Raw genomic sequence first — 15,304 nt, forward strand, 5'->3', positions numbered from 1 at the left:
ACCAACTGCATATGTTTTATGATGGTAGAATGCAACCAGCATACTATTTCTGGAGGTGATCAGAAGCTGATGTCTTAGTTTTTGTCTCTGAATGCCTTTCATTTCTGTCCCAAGTAATATATAAGCCCACGCTGTCACCTGATGATGTAACCTTGATGGCAAAGTCAAAGTCTCTTTTCTTTAATAACAAGAGTGTCCATGAGTCAATAATTGAGGAAGAAAAAAAAGAAACAATAACAGTAAAAGAAATACCAGAGTTGCTTAAATTTAAAAAAAAAGAAGCACACTGGCAAAACGTAATATATTAAGAAATGGCTAAAGGTATCAGCAGGGTGAAGGAGTTTGAGGGGTCTGGAAAAAAGGAGATGTTAACACCTATTGGAAGGGGGCAAACCCTAACAATTCTTTCTACTTGGCTTTAAGTTCTTACCCTGGGAGGGTGAAGTTTTTGTTCCAAGACCTAGTGGTCAAGTTCCCCTCAGGGAGAGCTTACAAGGGAAATGCCACTTAACTTTAGTTCAATTTGAGATCATTTGCATCCATGACTATCACAGGCGATGAAAATTAAAAAAATAAAACTGAGGTCCTAGGTCTCCCATCTCCCCCCGCAAAGTGATGCTTCCTCTACCCATAAGCAATGCTTATCTCAGGCAAAGAAATCATAGAATTAGGTGCCAGTGTAGCAATGGAGAGTGAATTCAAGAGTTCAGCCCCCGCCCCATAAAATGTAGGCAGCTTCCATGTGAGCACAGCACTTCAAGACCCCCTAATGTCTCCTGGATTCAGACAGATGGACTCCTGAAGATCTTACATAAAGTAACTTAAGTAATTTCCCCGTAACAATTCTGTATTTGTTCCTCGTACAAGAGGCGCTGGTTTCATGCACAGAGTTGGTGCATTCACCTTGAGCCAGACCACCTAGCTCACCTTGATGGTCCTCTTACCAACCGAGGGAACTGAAGGAAGTTACTTACCTTCTATGTGCCCCAGATTCTTCAGCTGTAAGAGGAAGATGATGATGACACACAGTATCTCACCTGATTCTTCCAAGAGTCCCATGAGGTATAACAACAGTCCCTACCGCATTCAGTCGTTGGGAGGATCAAAGGAGGTAATGTGTGCAAAGTGGTTAGAAAGCTGCCTGGCACATGGCAAGGGCATTATGTCTGCTTATTATTTTTTATTGCCAGCTAAAGTGGAACTGCCATAGAGCAATAGCCTAAATGCAGTTTATCATTCCCTTGGCCCGCCTGCTTTGAACTTTTGAGATTCTTGACTCATATAATTTAGGAGATTTTTATTATTTCAAAATTAGTGTATACATGGTGGCTTTATTCATCTTTTTATATTGCACTATTTTAAAATTGCATGATTTAAATAAGCATAAAGCAAGTACGTACTCTATGAGCGTTAGGTGTGAAAATGCGGTAGATTTAGATAATGGCAACTTTAAAGGGTAATTACTCTTGATAAATATGCAAGGGTTCCTGTGGGTCTGAGTAGTTCAGGGTACGTTCCTGACAGGCAGGCCACCGCAGGAGAGAGGGACTAAAAGATGCCTGCTCATGTTAACTCCAAGTAAAACTAGCGAGAGTGCTTGCTGTGTACCAGGCACTGTCTTTTAAAAACACTGTATTCAACTCTTACAACATCCCTGTGAGATAAACAGTATTAATGCCTCCATTTTACAGACGTAGAAACTGAGACACACACACAAAAACACTTACGTAACTTGCCCAAAGTTACCCAGCCGGTAAGGGGTGGTACTGGGATTTAAACCTAAATATCCTACCCACAAAACCCAGGTGTAGTTATTCTATGATACCCCAAAAAGTCGTGATGTACAAAGTTCTCCTTAGTTCTTCCACTTTTTTCTCTCTTTAGGGCCTGTTTCTCTCTTAAATACAGCCCTACCCACAACTGTAATGGGCATGAGTATGCTTACGGGAAACAGTTGGGAAAATACAGAAAGAAAGCAGAAAGATTCGAACATGCTATTGTATCACCCAGAGACAACCGTGGTTAAAAATTTGGTGTATTTCCTCCTAGACTTTTTTTTCTAAGTATATGATTTTGTTTTCTGTTTGCTTTACATAGTTGTGACCAAACTGTATACACAATTTAATCTTCCTTTTCCCCCCCATAATTTCATAACATATGCTATCTCGTGCAATTAAAAATTTTATAAACTTCCTTTCTATAAGCTGCATAATGAACTACTGCGTGACAGTTTCATAATATATTTGCCATCCCTCTGATGTTGGACACCTGAGTATTTCCAGCTTTTTGTGTGGGGGGGGGATGGCTATCTCTATCTCCTCTTTCTTGATAGTTTCCCTCCTGACATTTCCTCAGATCCTGCTCAGGCACAGAGTGACCTTGATACCCCTCTATCCTTCCTTCTCTCAAAATTTAGTTTCTGGAAAGGAGCTGACAAAGTCATTCATACTAAAGTGTACGTGGTTCATAAAGCTGAATTGTAATCTCTTAAGAAGGCTTGCATCAAAATTTCAGCCAAAGGAATGAAGCTCTAACTGTGGGGTTTTAGTCATCAGATCATCCAGTTGGGGAGCTCCCCCACCCTCCCCATTCACACAGTAGCCTCCACAATAGCAAAAAGAGGTGCAGAGCTTACCTAATGTTAGGAAAGCTGACATAAAGCCCGCCTAGAGCTGCGGAGGTGGTGATGTGGGAAAGGAAAGGAAAGAGTTTGTCTAAGTGACGGTGAAATAATGGGGTAGAAGAATGGAAGTGAACTCGAAAAGTCACTTAGCCTCGCGGAATATATTTGGCACCACTTACCTGATTTCTCCAACTCCCCTGTTTGCCTTTCCAGTGCATTTGGCCTTAGGGATGGGCCCTCCCACCCTCACCCAGCACTGCTCGGCCGGGCGCTCAGACCTCATTACTCTGCCAAGTCTCCCAGTTCGGGGGCCTTTGGCGGCCACAGAGCCAGTCAAGTTTCTAAGAGGGCCCATTGCAAGCCCTGTGTCCACAGACCATCCTATTGGTGCCTCACCTCCTGCTACTTCGAGAGAAGAGTTAATAATACGGGCGGGGGTGGGGGGGGATTAGAGGTGAGAGCTCACAAAGTCCTGTTCTGCTCCCCCCCACCTCAGCACTTTCTCTTCCCCTCCCGCTAGGGGCTTCAAGCTTTCTAGACGGCTGGCAAAGCCGAGGCTACTGCGGGGAGCAAAGGGCACCCACGACAGAGCTGTTTCCCTCACCTCTCCCCACTGGCAAGGGCTTCGCGGTGCCCAGGGGCTGGCGTGCAGAAAGCGGAGGGGAGGGGGTGTGCAGGGAGCGGTCCAAGCCATAGTGGCTCCGCCCACCTGGGCTAGGCGAGGAAAACCTAAATCCGAAAAGCTGGGCTGGCAGGACAGGGGGGCGGAAAAAAAAAAAAAAAAAAGCAGAGACTCCAGGTGAAGGCTGGGCGGGCGCGGGGCTGCGGGCTCCCCGGCACCCCGCGCGCACGGCGCACGCCCCCACCCCCCCGCGCGGCCGTCCGCCCCTCCCTCCTTCCTTGCTGGTTGGCCCGGGCGCCGCAGAGCGCGGCGGCGGCAGGAGGAGCCGCGCGCGCCGAGCGCGCACTGCCGGCGAGGTTGCCCGGGCTGCAGGCGCGACGCGCGGTCTCAGGTGGCGGCGGCGGCGGTGACAGCGACAGCGGCGGCCGCAGCAACCGGCGCGCACCCTCTCCCCCGCGCGCCCGCCTCCCGCCCCCACTGCGCCGCGGAGCCTCCACCGGTCCCCGCGCGCACTGCCGAGCTCCGCGCACAATAGCAGCGGCCGCGGCGGCTCCCGGCCCCGGCGCCCGCCATGGGGAAGCCGGCGAGGAAGGGATGCGACTGCAGGCGCTTCCTGAAGAACAACTGGCTGCTACTGTCCACCGTGGCCGCCGTGGTGCTAGGTGAGCGGCGTGGCGGGTGGGCGACGCGCGCGCCCTCACGCGCTCCCGGCTCCCAGGCCGCGTGCGGGGCCGGCGGGTGCGAGGGTGGGCGAGGCGCCGCGGGTGCACCTCGGCGCCCCCGTCGGCCTCGGAGCCACGCGGGGGCTTCTCCGCGAGGGTGCCGATGTCTGCGTGCGAAGAACAAAGCTCCTCGGGGACTCCCATTTGGGTGCTCCACGAGCTGCGGGCTCCTGCTTTACCCAAAATGATCAGAGGGGCTTGGAAGGGGAAAGGGAAGCTCTAGGTCCTTCCCGTTGGGAGGCAAACATGGTTTATTATTAGGTTTTCAGTCCTGTGTGCTCCCCCCATTTTTTCCGGAACCGTGCTGCCGGGACAGGGATCGAGTGCGGATCACGGTCCTCGGTCGGACTGGAAGAGGCACCTTAGCCTCAGGGATGGCGCCCCCCCGCCCCCAGGGAAGGGAGATAGAGGGTGTTGCCACTCACCCTGGGCCGAATTCTTGCCCAAACTCAGGGCTGTGCAGTTTTGGCCTGCAGGAGGTCACTGGGGGAAAGAGAGCTAAGAGAACTCACGTTTCTTCCTTTCCCACCCCGGTAATCTGCCAAAATAGCCTCCTTGAGCTACCTTGCTCTCCACATTGTTTTTCTGAAAATAATTTTTAAGTCCTATTTGCGTGTTTTTAAACAAGGGTGTATTTAAATGATTCATTCCTGACAGATTACTGTACTAAGCAGATGTCTGAGCCATTGCTCAGAGGTATGGAGTTGTTCCTATTTAGATTATGAATTTCTGCCAATTTGCCTGTCTTAAAAGTTAGGCTCTGGGATGCACCCCTTTGGGGCTGGAGTCTCTCTCCTTTCCTCTATGAGCTCACACAGGTGGAGCTACCCAGCAGGTGAGATTCCTTTGAAGTCCCCACCTTGCTTTGGAAACACGATCTGGGTTTGCTGAAAAGGGGTGGGGTGGCAGCCTCCCGACCTCATGCGCCTTCTCCAGGGATGCTTCTGACTCTCAGAATATTTGGCATTGCCTACTCCCACACCTGATGCCCTACCCCACAAAAGCCTATGGAAGTTAACGGAATCCTCAGAGTCAGATTTGCTCCTCCAGAACCTGTGCAAAATAAAGTCAGGCTTCTAGTGAAGAAATAACATCTTGGAATTGCTTTTACAGAGGCCTTTTGTGGGAGGAAAGGAGAAAAGTAGAGAAGCAAGTCTTTCTTATCTGCTTAACTCTATTTCCCCCAAGGGCCAAGTGGCTTAGGTGTCTTTAGGGAAGGTTTATCCTGCCCCCGCTACATTTAAATAATATACCTCAGAGAGAGTGAATTGATTTCCCTGCGTCCAAACAGATGAGATGGCCTTGTTTGTTTTCCCTAGTGGTAAAAGTCCAGAATTAATTGTTAGGCCCTTCTTAAGGATGGTTACTGGGTAACTCAGGGCCAACATTTCCCTCCCAATTCCTGGTGAAAGTGAAATAATGCTGCCTTTTTGGCCTTAGAGTTCTCCAAAGATACTCACCTATTAACCAAGTGTTGCATACCACACTTCAATGTACCCATTCACTGGAGGCTGGTTTGGAAAGGATTTTGAGCAGTTGTTCCCTGGCCTTTGGAACCTGTTGAAAAATACAGCTTCAGGGTCAAGAGGAATTACATGCCCATTTTGCAGATCTGGCCTTTGGCAGCAGGGCACTTTCCAACAGTTTTTAATCTGGGTGAAGCACAGGAGCTTGATTCAGACACTCTTCTCAAGAAAGAGAAACCACCATATAAAAATGTCAAGTGCCCCCACTGAAGTCTTTCTGGACATTTGCTCCTCCAGGAGCAACACGGGGCTATCCTAAGGGTTTCCGCTCCTGGTCCGAAAAGTGTCAAGCCTGAGCCATCCCCAGTGTGCCCATCACAGGCACCTCCCGAGGTCTTCCTTTTTTCTTTTCTTTCTCCAGAGCACTGTGTGTGAGTGGAAAGCATACCTCTGTGTTGTCTGCACGAGCTCAGTTGTTGAACCAGAATGAAATTCCAGCTAACTTACAACAGTGAGGCTGAGTCCATATCTAAACTGATAGAGAGTTTATTTTAAAAGTCTTAATTGATACAGGAAATCACAAGCTCTCTCGTGCAGCCTCCTTTCTGGACCTTTTTTAAGAAGAAGAAATTTATTAACTACCCTGACAGAATGTCATCTTCTGATTATAGCCATCAAAATGTTTGGTCCTGGCTCTAATTCAGCAGCCCTGACACTTTGAAATATTTTGATTTTTGAAGTGAGGGGCAAAGGTTTTTATGAGCCAGCTTGAAGCCTCTGATTTTTTCAAGACCTAGGATGTGAGGGGAAATGCAGTTAAAGAGCATTTTTTTAATAACGAAGATACGGGAAGGATTAACCATTTTGTTTTGTGTCCCATAGCCTGCTTCTCAATTCGTTTAACAGGCAGAAATTCTAAGAGTAGAATTTTTGTGCTCCAACTGAGAATTCTGTCCAACAGAATCACTGTGTGTAAAAATTCTGTGTCACAGCATTCCGATTCAAGTGACCCACTAATGATCATTTCACGTACAGATCTTCCTCAACTTAGGATGGGGTTATGTCCCAATAAGCCCATAGTAAGTTGAAAATATCAAATATCATAATTCAAAAAATACATTTAATACACCTGACCTGCTGAACACCATGGCTTAGCCTAGTCTGCCTTAAATGTGCTCGGAGCATTTACATTAGCTTACGGTTGGGCAAAATCATCTCACACAAAGCCTATTTTTTAAAGAAGTGTTGAATATCTCACGTAATTTGCTGAACGCTGTAGAGAAAGTGAAGAACGGTGGTTGTGGGGTGCAGAATGGTTGCGAGTGTGTTGGTTGTTTACCCTCGCAGTCACGTGGCTGCCATGCCCAGCGTCACAAGAGAGGATCGTACCCCATCTCGCTGGCCCAGAAAAAGATCAAAATTCAAAAATTTGAAGTCCGGTTTCTATGCACACGTATCGCTTTCACACCGTTGTGGAGTTGAAAAATCATGCCGGGGACTGTGTGGATCGTGTTGGTGAAGCATTCGTGGAACCCTCACCCCATTCACAACATAGAGCTGGAGCTTTCTGTCCAGGACCTGCTTTATTTCAGCCATTTGAAAAACCTGATTTCCACCTTGCAGATTTTCAGGAAAGGAAGTAGATGTTATAAGCTTATTCATTCTGAATAATTTTCTTCAGCACGCTAAGAAAGCAATCCTTTATAGATTCCGATTCCGCTGTTTGACCTGGAGAACAGTTCTTTCACGTAATCAGTAATACCCTTGCCCCAGCTTCATGTCTCCTACCCTGGAGGCTCTCCCAGCATATATTTGGCAGTGCTCCATGGAGTCGTGGTATATGCTTGCTTCCTCTGTTTCTCTGTGTCTGTGAAGCCTCTGATGACAGGGGCTGGCTGCAGCCGGCTCAGGGTGCAGCTCACCTGCGCAAAGCCTTGTGTGTGACAACATTCCAGAATGTATATCATTACTGATAAAGCTTGTTTGGTCTGGTGACTCCCATGCCTGGTACTGATGGGCCTCTAATCAGATCAGTCTTGGAATATACCTGCAGCGACCAACACTTAAATCATTTGTTCATTCAGTAGAGACTGTTGTGGAGCCTGGGCGCACAGCAGTGAACAAATCAAAACCCCTTTCCTCATGAAACTCTCGTTCAAGCGCCGAGAGGTAAACCGTAAACAGAATAAATGGGTAGGCTGCAATACAGAGTGTGTCCGATGGTGAGGGTGCTCAAGAGTAACACAGAGCAGGGAGGGGGCTGGGAGGGGCTTGCACTTTTTTAAATAAGGGCAATAGGGACAGTCCTGCTGAGAAGGTGACCACTGAATGAAGACTAGAAAGAGGTGGAGGAACAGGTGCACAGATATCTAGGGAGCATCCTGGCTTGTTTGAGAAAGAACAAGGGGTGCAGGGAGGGAGTGGGGGGAGGCAGGAGGCCAGGAGGGGACAGAGCAGTGGAAGAGCGTGGGCTCCTTTAAGGACTTTGACTTTTACTGGGAGATGGGAAACCACTGTAAGGTTCTGAGTAGAGCAGCATGGTCTGGTTGTATTTTAATCAGCTCCCCTGGCCGCTGTTTTGACCACGGACTGGCGGAGGCAGGGGGAGGAAGCAGAGCCAGGTTGAGGAGGCTATGGTGCGCGTAACCTGCGATGCATCTGACTTCTTAAACTCTAATCTCATTTGCATCATGCCTAGTGAAGTATTAGGAAATGCTTAAGAAAAAAGGCAATGAAAATGTTTTGCAGCTATGTAGTAGGTGTTGCCTATATCTATATATATAATTATATAATTTTATATATAAGTGCCCACCTAGGGATGCGGGAACTGAGACTCAATGTCACGGTCACTCAGATGAAAACTGGTCCCCCTGTTCCTTTCCTTCCTCTCCTTTGGGCGGCTTCTCTCTGTCTTACTCCCCAGCTCCCTGTCATACTTGGTCCTCGCCGACCCTCCTAGGAATCACAGTGCCGTACTGGGGTGGTGTCCTTTGGTCTGTATTGTTCTTTTCTCCCCTGAGACTGGAAAGGGGCAGAAACATGCCTCCAGGACTCTGCGAATCCCCGTGTGGGCCTTTGGAGGAATCCTGCTCCAGTGAGACTTGGCAGACTCATCGGCCAGGCTGGCCTCCACTCTGGGCTCAGCCCCACCCTTATGCCTCTGTTCATGAGGCTGCCCAGCTCTTCCCTCCACCTTCAAAGTCTGCCTTTCCTACCTTCTAACAGAGGGGCTTGGCATGACTGCGGCGGAGGGTATGCTTGAGGGATATGGAAAAACAAAATGAGCAAGGCTGCTAAAGAGGCCGAGGCAGCTCTCGGAGGGCCTGGAATGCCATGCTGACGAGTTCGGACAAGGTCTGAGGGTTAGGTTGGCAAGGACACAGAGCTGTGCTTGGAAAAGATCACTGAAGCAGGTGCATGTGGCGAATGGATCCTGGGAGGGCGGTCTTGCAGGTAGGCAGACAGGGAGAGCTAGGGGCCTCAGCTGCACAGCCGCAATGGAAGTGGAAAAGAAGTGACAGTTAACTCAAGGTGCTCAGCAGGTTGAACTATAGGGTATGGCCAGATTTCGTCCTCTAGGGGAAGGAAGTAGCCATCTCTAACAGGAGAGAGCGTCCTAGAAGTGGCACAGACTTGGAAAAGAACTATTGTGCGCTCCCACTGTGCAGAAGCAATATCTACTTGTATGCATTCCTCTGCAGTTAGAACATATTCTTTTTTTTTTTTTTTTTTGCCTCCCGCACCAATCCATGAGCCTCCCTGAACCCACAGCATCTGTCACAACGCATGGTGGGCTCAATACATTTGTTGATTTGTTGATGAGACATTTATGACCCAGAGAGTAGGACATTGTCCTTGCTTATTGAGTGAATAAATGAGCCTTAACCTTGGCTTGAACTCCATTTCCTCCATAAATTCTTTTCTGCCTACTTCAGCATTCTCCAATCTGCAATGGTAACCCAGATTAACAATTAGTCTACATATATATATCAAGCACGGCCATCTTTTCTTCCTCAGAACTAGATTACAGACCCCTTGAGGGCCAAAGCACCCTATTACTCCTAGCAGATCCTGGAAAATGAAATGAGACCTTAAAGTAATGAGACTGACTCTTCAGAGCTCTTTAAGAGAGTGTATCTGATATTTAAACTGTCTGGGCCTTTGTTTTCTTATCAGAAAGAAAAGGAATTTGGGTAAGCTGGAAAAGAAAGGATTTCATTCACGTGCCACCTCCCCTTTATAGATAGTGGACTGTCTGGTGGAATATGTTTGTTGAGAAAGAATTGGAAACAGAAGTTCTGGAATTGATTACTGATGTCTGCCAAGGGCTTAGGAGCAGAGAGTATGGGCATGTGTCCTCCATATTTGTTGACCCTGGGTTAGAAAATCTCTGCGGTTCCTTCTAGCTTTAATCCTTTCGCTCAGTGATTGTATCATCATCGTTCCTCAGTTTATCTCTAGAAGCTCTTCCATAGGACAGTAAGCAAGTGATAAAAGTCATTATGGGAGGATGAGATGATCTTGATGTTGAGTCACTTGTAAACCTCTGTGACTTGAGTTTAATAATGTAAATTGTAAAAATAAGTAAATAAATAATATAATTTGTATATGGAACTATTACCAGGGCAGCGTTCAGGAATATGAGGTCTAATAAACTTATGTTGTTCCTGTGTATGTATGCATATGTATACATATCTTGCATGTATCTGCTTAATTAAGTACTTTAGAGAAGAGGTCCTTTAACTGGCTTGGCCCAAATCCCATGTATTAAAGAATTAGGAAAAGAATTTTGGGCTTTGAATGTCCATGCCTGATGCTTTCATTTTTGAAACCAAATCAGAACCAAGCAGACTTGCAGACTCACTAAAGAGATTCTGATTTTTGGTTGTCCTCTGTGTGGTATATATACCTCAAGTCTATCAAGCCAAAACCCCACACAAAGCTATATGAACAGAAAATTGTAAAATGAATCTTTCAAAAAATTATCACAGGTGTTGGACTCTGCTCCATACCTTATGTTGTATACACATTCTTAATACCATCTATTGGGAGGACTTTGAAGGTAAATTGCTAAAGTACAGAGAAGGGCAAAAGGAGACATATGTGTCTGTGCCTGTCTTTCAGTTTAATAGAAGAGAGAGGATTAGGGGCACCTGGGTGGCGCAGTTAGTTAAGCATCTGACTCTCGATTTCTGCTCAGGTCATGATCTCAGAGTCCTGGGATCGAGCCCCACATAGGACCTGCGTTGGGCTTCACACTCAGCAGAGAGTCTGCTTGAGATTCTCTCTCCCTCTCCCCACTTGTTGGTGCACGCACTCACTCTCTCTCTCTCTAAAATCTTTTTAAAAAGAGAGAGACAAGATTGTTCATAGATGTTCAATATCTTGTTAGATGTTGCTTAATGTGAGGCATAATTTTTTTTAGTGCAAAGAAAAAAAACCCAAATCCTGTAGAATCAAAGTTATCCACCTGTCAAAAATTTGAGCAGCAAGCATAAGCAATAAAGGAAACTTCAAATGAAGACACTTGATGTAGAAAATTACTGTGTGCCAGATCAGGATATGGTAGAGCTGACATGGCTAAAACGCTGGCTAGATCAGACAAGGGGTACAAACCTGGGATGAGGAATTCGCTGTTGGAGAGCATATCCCTGCTCGTGTGAGCGCTTGCTTGTTAAGAGAGAAAGCTTTCCACATTAATTACTTGTGAGAAATTGTGATTACCTGTAACAGAGCTGAGCCTCCAAGAAACTGTCCTGTGGGGAGTCAGCGACACCCTGGCCTGGTGCCAGGGAAGCCCTGTTCGCCTGAAGAGCTGCAGATCTCCCCAGAGTTGGTGCTGGAGATCGGGAGTCACGTATGCTGTGAGGACTGGAGAAAATGAATTCATTTTCGATGACATCAAACACCCCTGCAGCAGTGCTTAAGGTAGCAAGTGTTTTCAGGGGCCTTTCCTATTTAGAACGTTAAACATGCATCTAATGGCAGAGAATATTGGAGACAGTGACTCTTAAGCCAATAATTCACTTTGGAGCTATAGTTTGGCTCAGTGGATAGATTTAGAAGGAGCTAATTCATTATACTTGCTGAGGAAACAGCCCAAACTTCAACAAAGTGCGCTCTGTTGTAATTAGTACACTCCACAGTAACACCTCTGTTGATGGAAAGAAAGTGTTCCAGTGGCTCACTCGTTGCCAGAAATGTTACTACCCTGCGTTCGAAAAATATCTGCCAACTGCCTGTTCCGTTACCAGAAGTAGAATATTTCCTTTCCAGCAAATACTCCTGCACTTTCCGGGGTGGGAGGACCTTGTCCCAGCCCACAGACGCTTCAAGCTGTGTATTCTGGGCGGTGACTTCCCCGGCCCCGGCCCCGGCCCCGGCCCCGGTTGTGTGAGTTCTGGGCAGCAGTCCCCCCTCAGCCAGGACGAGGAGCACGCTGTGTCTCATTCTCCAGCACGAGACCCAGAGCCAGCACTGAGGAGACAGACCCTCCCACCGGTTCCTCACGTGCGGCCTGAGGTCTTTGTTACCCAGGCCCTTCTTGGTCTCGGGGTCCCTAACTGTGTCCACAGATTGGACAACTGTCACAGCATATCTTCATGTGTCCAGGAAGGCTCCTGACATGAGTATCATGTGACTCTGTGAGGTCTACATGTTGATGCAAAGGGGTGGCCTTTGGGGCTGGAACTTCCATTCAGAAATGACCAGAGAGGGTCCACGCTGTGTGTTTATTCTTATAACTGCCCTGAGACAGTTACTTGGGTTCAGTGCCCTTGGGTTTTTAAAGCTACATTTACTTACTCAACTAAGAAGGAAACCCTTCGGGAAGAGAGCTCAAGTGAGATAATATAATCAAATTATCTTTCTACCACTGTTCTGTTGCCCGAGAGTTATCTGGTTACTTATAATTCAGTAAAGAATTAAGTCAACAATAACAAAAAATGCATCGCCATCAGAAATACCTAACCACAGAAAGCCTCATCTCCAAGCCTCTTCCTACTTCTGGACGATAAACTGATTTTGCTCAGTTTCTCTGGGCATTTCATATTCTTCATTGTCTTCTGATTCCATTAACCACTTAGGTTTCATACAAGACTCCCCAGATTATGGGACAGTGAGGAAGACACATTTTCTACTTTGAAGGTTATTTCTCTTGTAGTTCACCAAGCCTACAATTTGCTAACATTTGTTGAAGGCTTACTGTGAGTTTTATGCACGTTTATTTCCCATTTGACCCTGAGTACAATGAGGTAGGAAGTTTGCCCTTCTGTGCAGATAAGGAGAAGGAAACATAAAAGGCTTAAGTCCCGTGGCTGAGGTCCCAGTCAAAGCTGGGATTTGTACCCAGGACTGTCTGACTCCAAAACTGAGGTTCTTAACCATTAAGCAAGTCTCCTTCCTTCCTAACAGACCTTGATACACCTAAAGCATAGTTCAAATGATTCTTGTAGACTCAGTTTTGTACAGTGACTACATAAAGCCTATTTTCCACCTTCTCACTCCATCCCTTGCCTGTCTCTTGGCGCCATTTTATCCGATCCTTTACTTGGGGAGGTCTCCAGTGGTTAGCCTCCCCCCCGGCTCCTCCTTGTAAGCCCTCTATTTGAACAGGTATTCTGGTCGAGCTTGTGTAGTGTTTGCTTTCCTGGAGTATGTTGTAGTTTGCTGCCCTAATGCTTTTGCTCATTGTTTTACCCACTGTTACCCTACTCATCCTTGAAGATGGATCTCCTAATTCCCACTCTTGCTGTATAGACTTCTCTGGCTGGTCAGATGATCTGCCTTCTCTGTGCTTTTGTCACTTTTCATTTACATCCACACGTTACACTGCATTTGCACCACCTCCCCAAACCCTGCCCTGTGGCAGACATCACTAATTGATTACTGCAGTCTTAACCACGGAGCTCAGTTATGGCCTCAAAATCCCCAAAACTATTCTCCAGAGTTCCTGGAGAAGGCCAGGAATGGCCTTGAGCAGGTGTGGTAGGATTCCTGGGCTGGATGTTTGGAAATATTACAAGAGCCCAGGTGGAGATAACGACAGGAGGACAAAGGCCCATATCCCGTCTTATGTCCCGTTTTGGTATCATGTGCAGCTACTGTGCAATCAGTGCATTGCTGTGTTTTCACAACTTCTCTGTCTCACCTCAGTTTCCTGAGGAGAGAAAATAATGCTGTCTGATTTGGGTCCGTCATACTCATGGCATCTAGCACTGCACCTGCTTTGTAGAAGGTGCCCCCAAAATCTTTTTTCACTGGTGACAAAACCTTCCTCGTGAAAGGAGAGGTAAGCCATTGGCGAGCCTCTCCCATTAGTCCCCAGGCTAACCGCTTAGTTGTATGTTTTTTTTTTTTTCTTTTTAAGATTTTATTTATCTGTTTGAGAGAGAGAGAGCACAGAGGGAGAGGGGAAAAACAGAGTCCCCACTGAGCAGGGAGCCCAGTGTGGGACTCGATCCAGGACTCTGAGATCACAACCTGAGCCGAAGGCAGACGCTTAACCCACTGAACCGCCCACGTTCTCCTGTTGTATGGGTTTTTGAGTGAAGACCCTGGGGAACTCTTATCAAGCTGGGGTCATCCCAAATGTACTTTACTTCTACTTTGGGGATCCCAGAAGAAGAGCAAGCCTGGCCAACAACAGTTCTGAAGCCATTTTAGTGTGAGCTCCACATGGCCTCGAAGCTCCCAGACTGGAGGGCCTCTCCCTACCCCGAGGAAGGCGTGACCTTTTCAGGAAACCAGCACTAGAACCACGCTGATCTCCAGAGAATTCTTTGGACTGATCAGAGAAGATCCATCTGGTCTCCGAATTTGGGCCATGGCATAAAGCTGAAGCAGCCTTGAATGACAGCATTTTTTAATGTGGTAATTAGCAGTTCCTGTCTGTCTGTGAATTTATTTCTAGGTTTCTGCCCCCCCCCCGCCCCCACAACATACACACACATCTTTTTACATCCTTGTCCAAAGTCTGCCCATTTCTCTCCCTGTCTGGAGGTTATTTCTCTGATAGGAATTAATTAGCCTGTCTGTGCTGCCTGTTCCAGGAGACCTTGAGCTTGAACTGCTTGGATAAACACTAGATTTGGTCATTCAGGAGTCTGAAAATGGGTTTTTACTTTTTTATTGGCAAAAGTTAATTGTCAACCAGGAGACATAACAGGTCGGCTCCGTTTCTGCTTCCTCTTCATCGATTCCTTTCTTACATCTGGAGAATCTGCTGAGGTTGCGTCACCTGGAGGAGCTTCTGAGTTCCCTGGAGGGATGGAGATGTTGCCAAATCAGAAGCCACAGACCCTGAGAAACAAAGTTTACATCTGCTACTGTTTAAGTGGGAACGATTGAATAAAGTTTGGTTGCTTTTTTAACCTCAAGCAGGTAACTGTAGACGACAGGACTTAATGGAATCTAAGATCTAGACCTCTAAAGTTCCCTGGACTTTGGGGCTCGTCCCAGAGCTTCCATAGGCTTTGTGAATCCTGCTCGGTGCTCTGGGCTCAGAAGGGGTTAGTGGATCACAGCAGGTGGGTTTGCAGCTGTGGCTTTTTACTTAGATTTTCTTTCTCCCCCTTTACAGCCTTCCGCCACTCCCCAGGCAACATCTGTTGTCCGTGTAGGCAACACCGAGAAGGGGAGCTGAAGAGCCTCACAAACATTAAACATTCCAAGATTCCAAAAGTAAACAAAACCCTTAAGTATTAACGTGAAAAGATTACACTCACCATGTTTGATTTTGGAGGGATCTCTGGAGGTCATCTTAAATGCATTTAGGGTTATTTCTAGAACTTCTTTTAATCCATTGTTCTCAAACAAGCTAATCCATCGGCAGGGTCTTTATAAACCTGTGAAGTGTCTTACAAACGTTTCT

General features: G+C 46.9%; 1 protein-coding gene across 1 annotated transcript in view; it reads left to right on the forward strand.

The window, feature by feature from the left end:
- The first annotated feature begins 3,546 nt into the window (after positions 1-3,546).
- The window catches only part of SLC1A1 (solute carrier family 1 member 1), a 74,861-nt gene continuing 63,103 nt past the window's right edge, over positions 3,547-15,304 (forward strand). Inside the window, exon 1 of the mRNA XM_025891672.2 lies at positions 3,547-3,907. Coding sequence (XP_025747457.1) covers positions 3,817-3,907 — 91 coding nt within the window. The 5' untranslated portion in view covers positions 3,547-3,816. The remainder of the gene's footprint in view (positions 3,908-15,304) is intronic.

Source organism: Callorhinus ursinus, unplaced genomic scaffold (assembly GCF_003265705.2).
Source record: "Callorhinus ursinus isolate GAN/ISIS: 27379988/994484 unplaced genomic scaffold, GSC_fseal_2.0 scaffold28, whole genome shotgun sequence".
NCBI classification, from domain to species: Eukaryota; Metazoa; Chordata; class Mammalia; order Carnivora; family Otariidae; genus Callorhinus; species Callorhinus ursinus.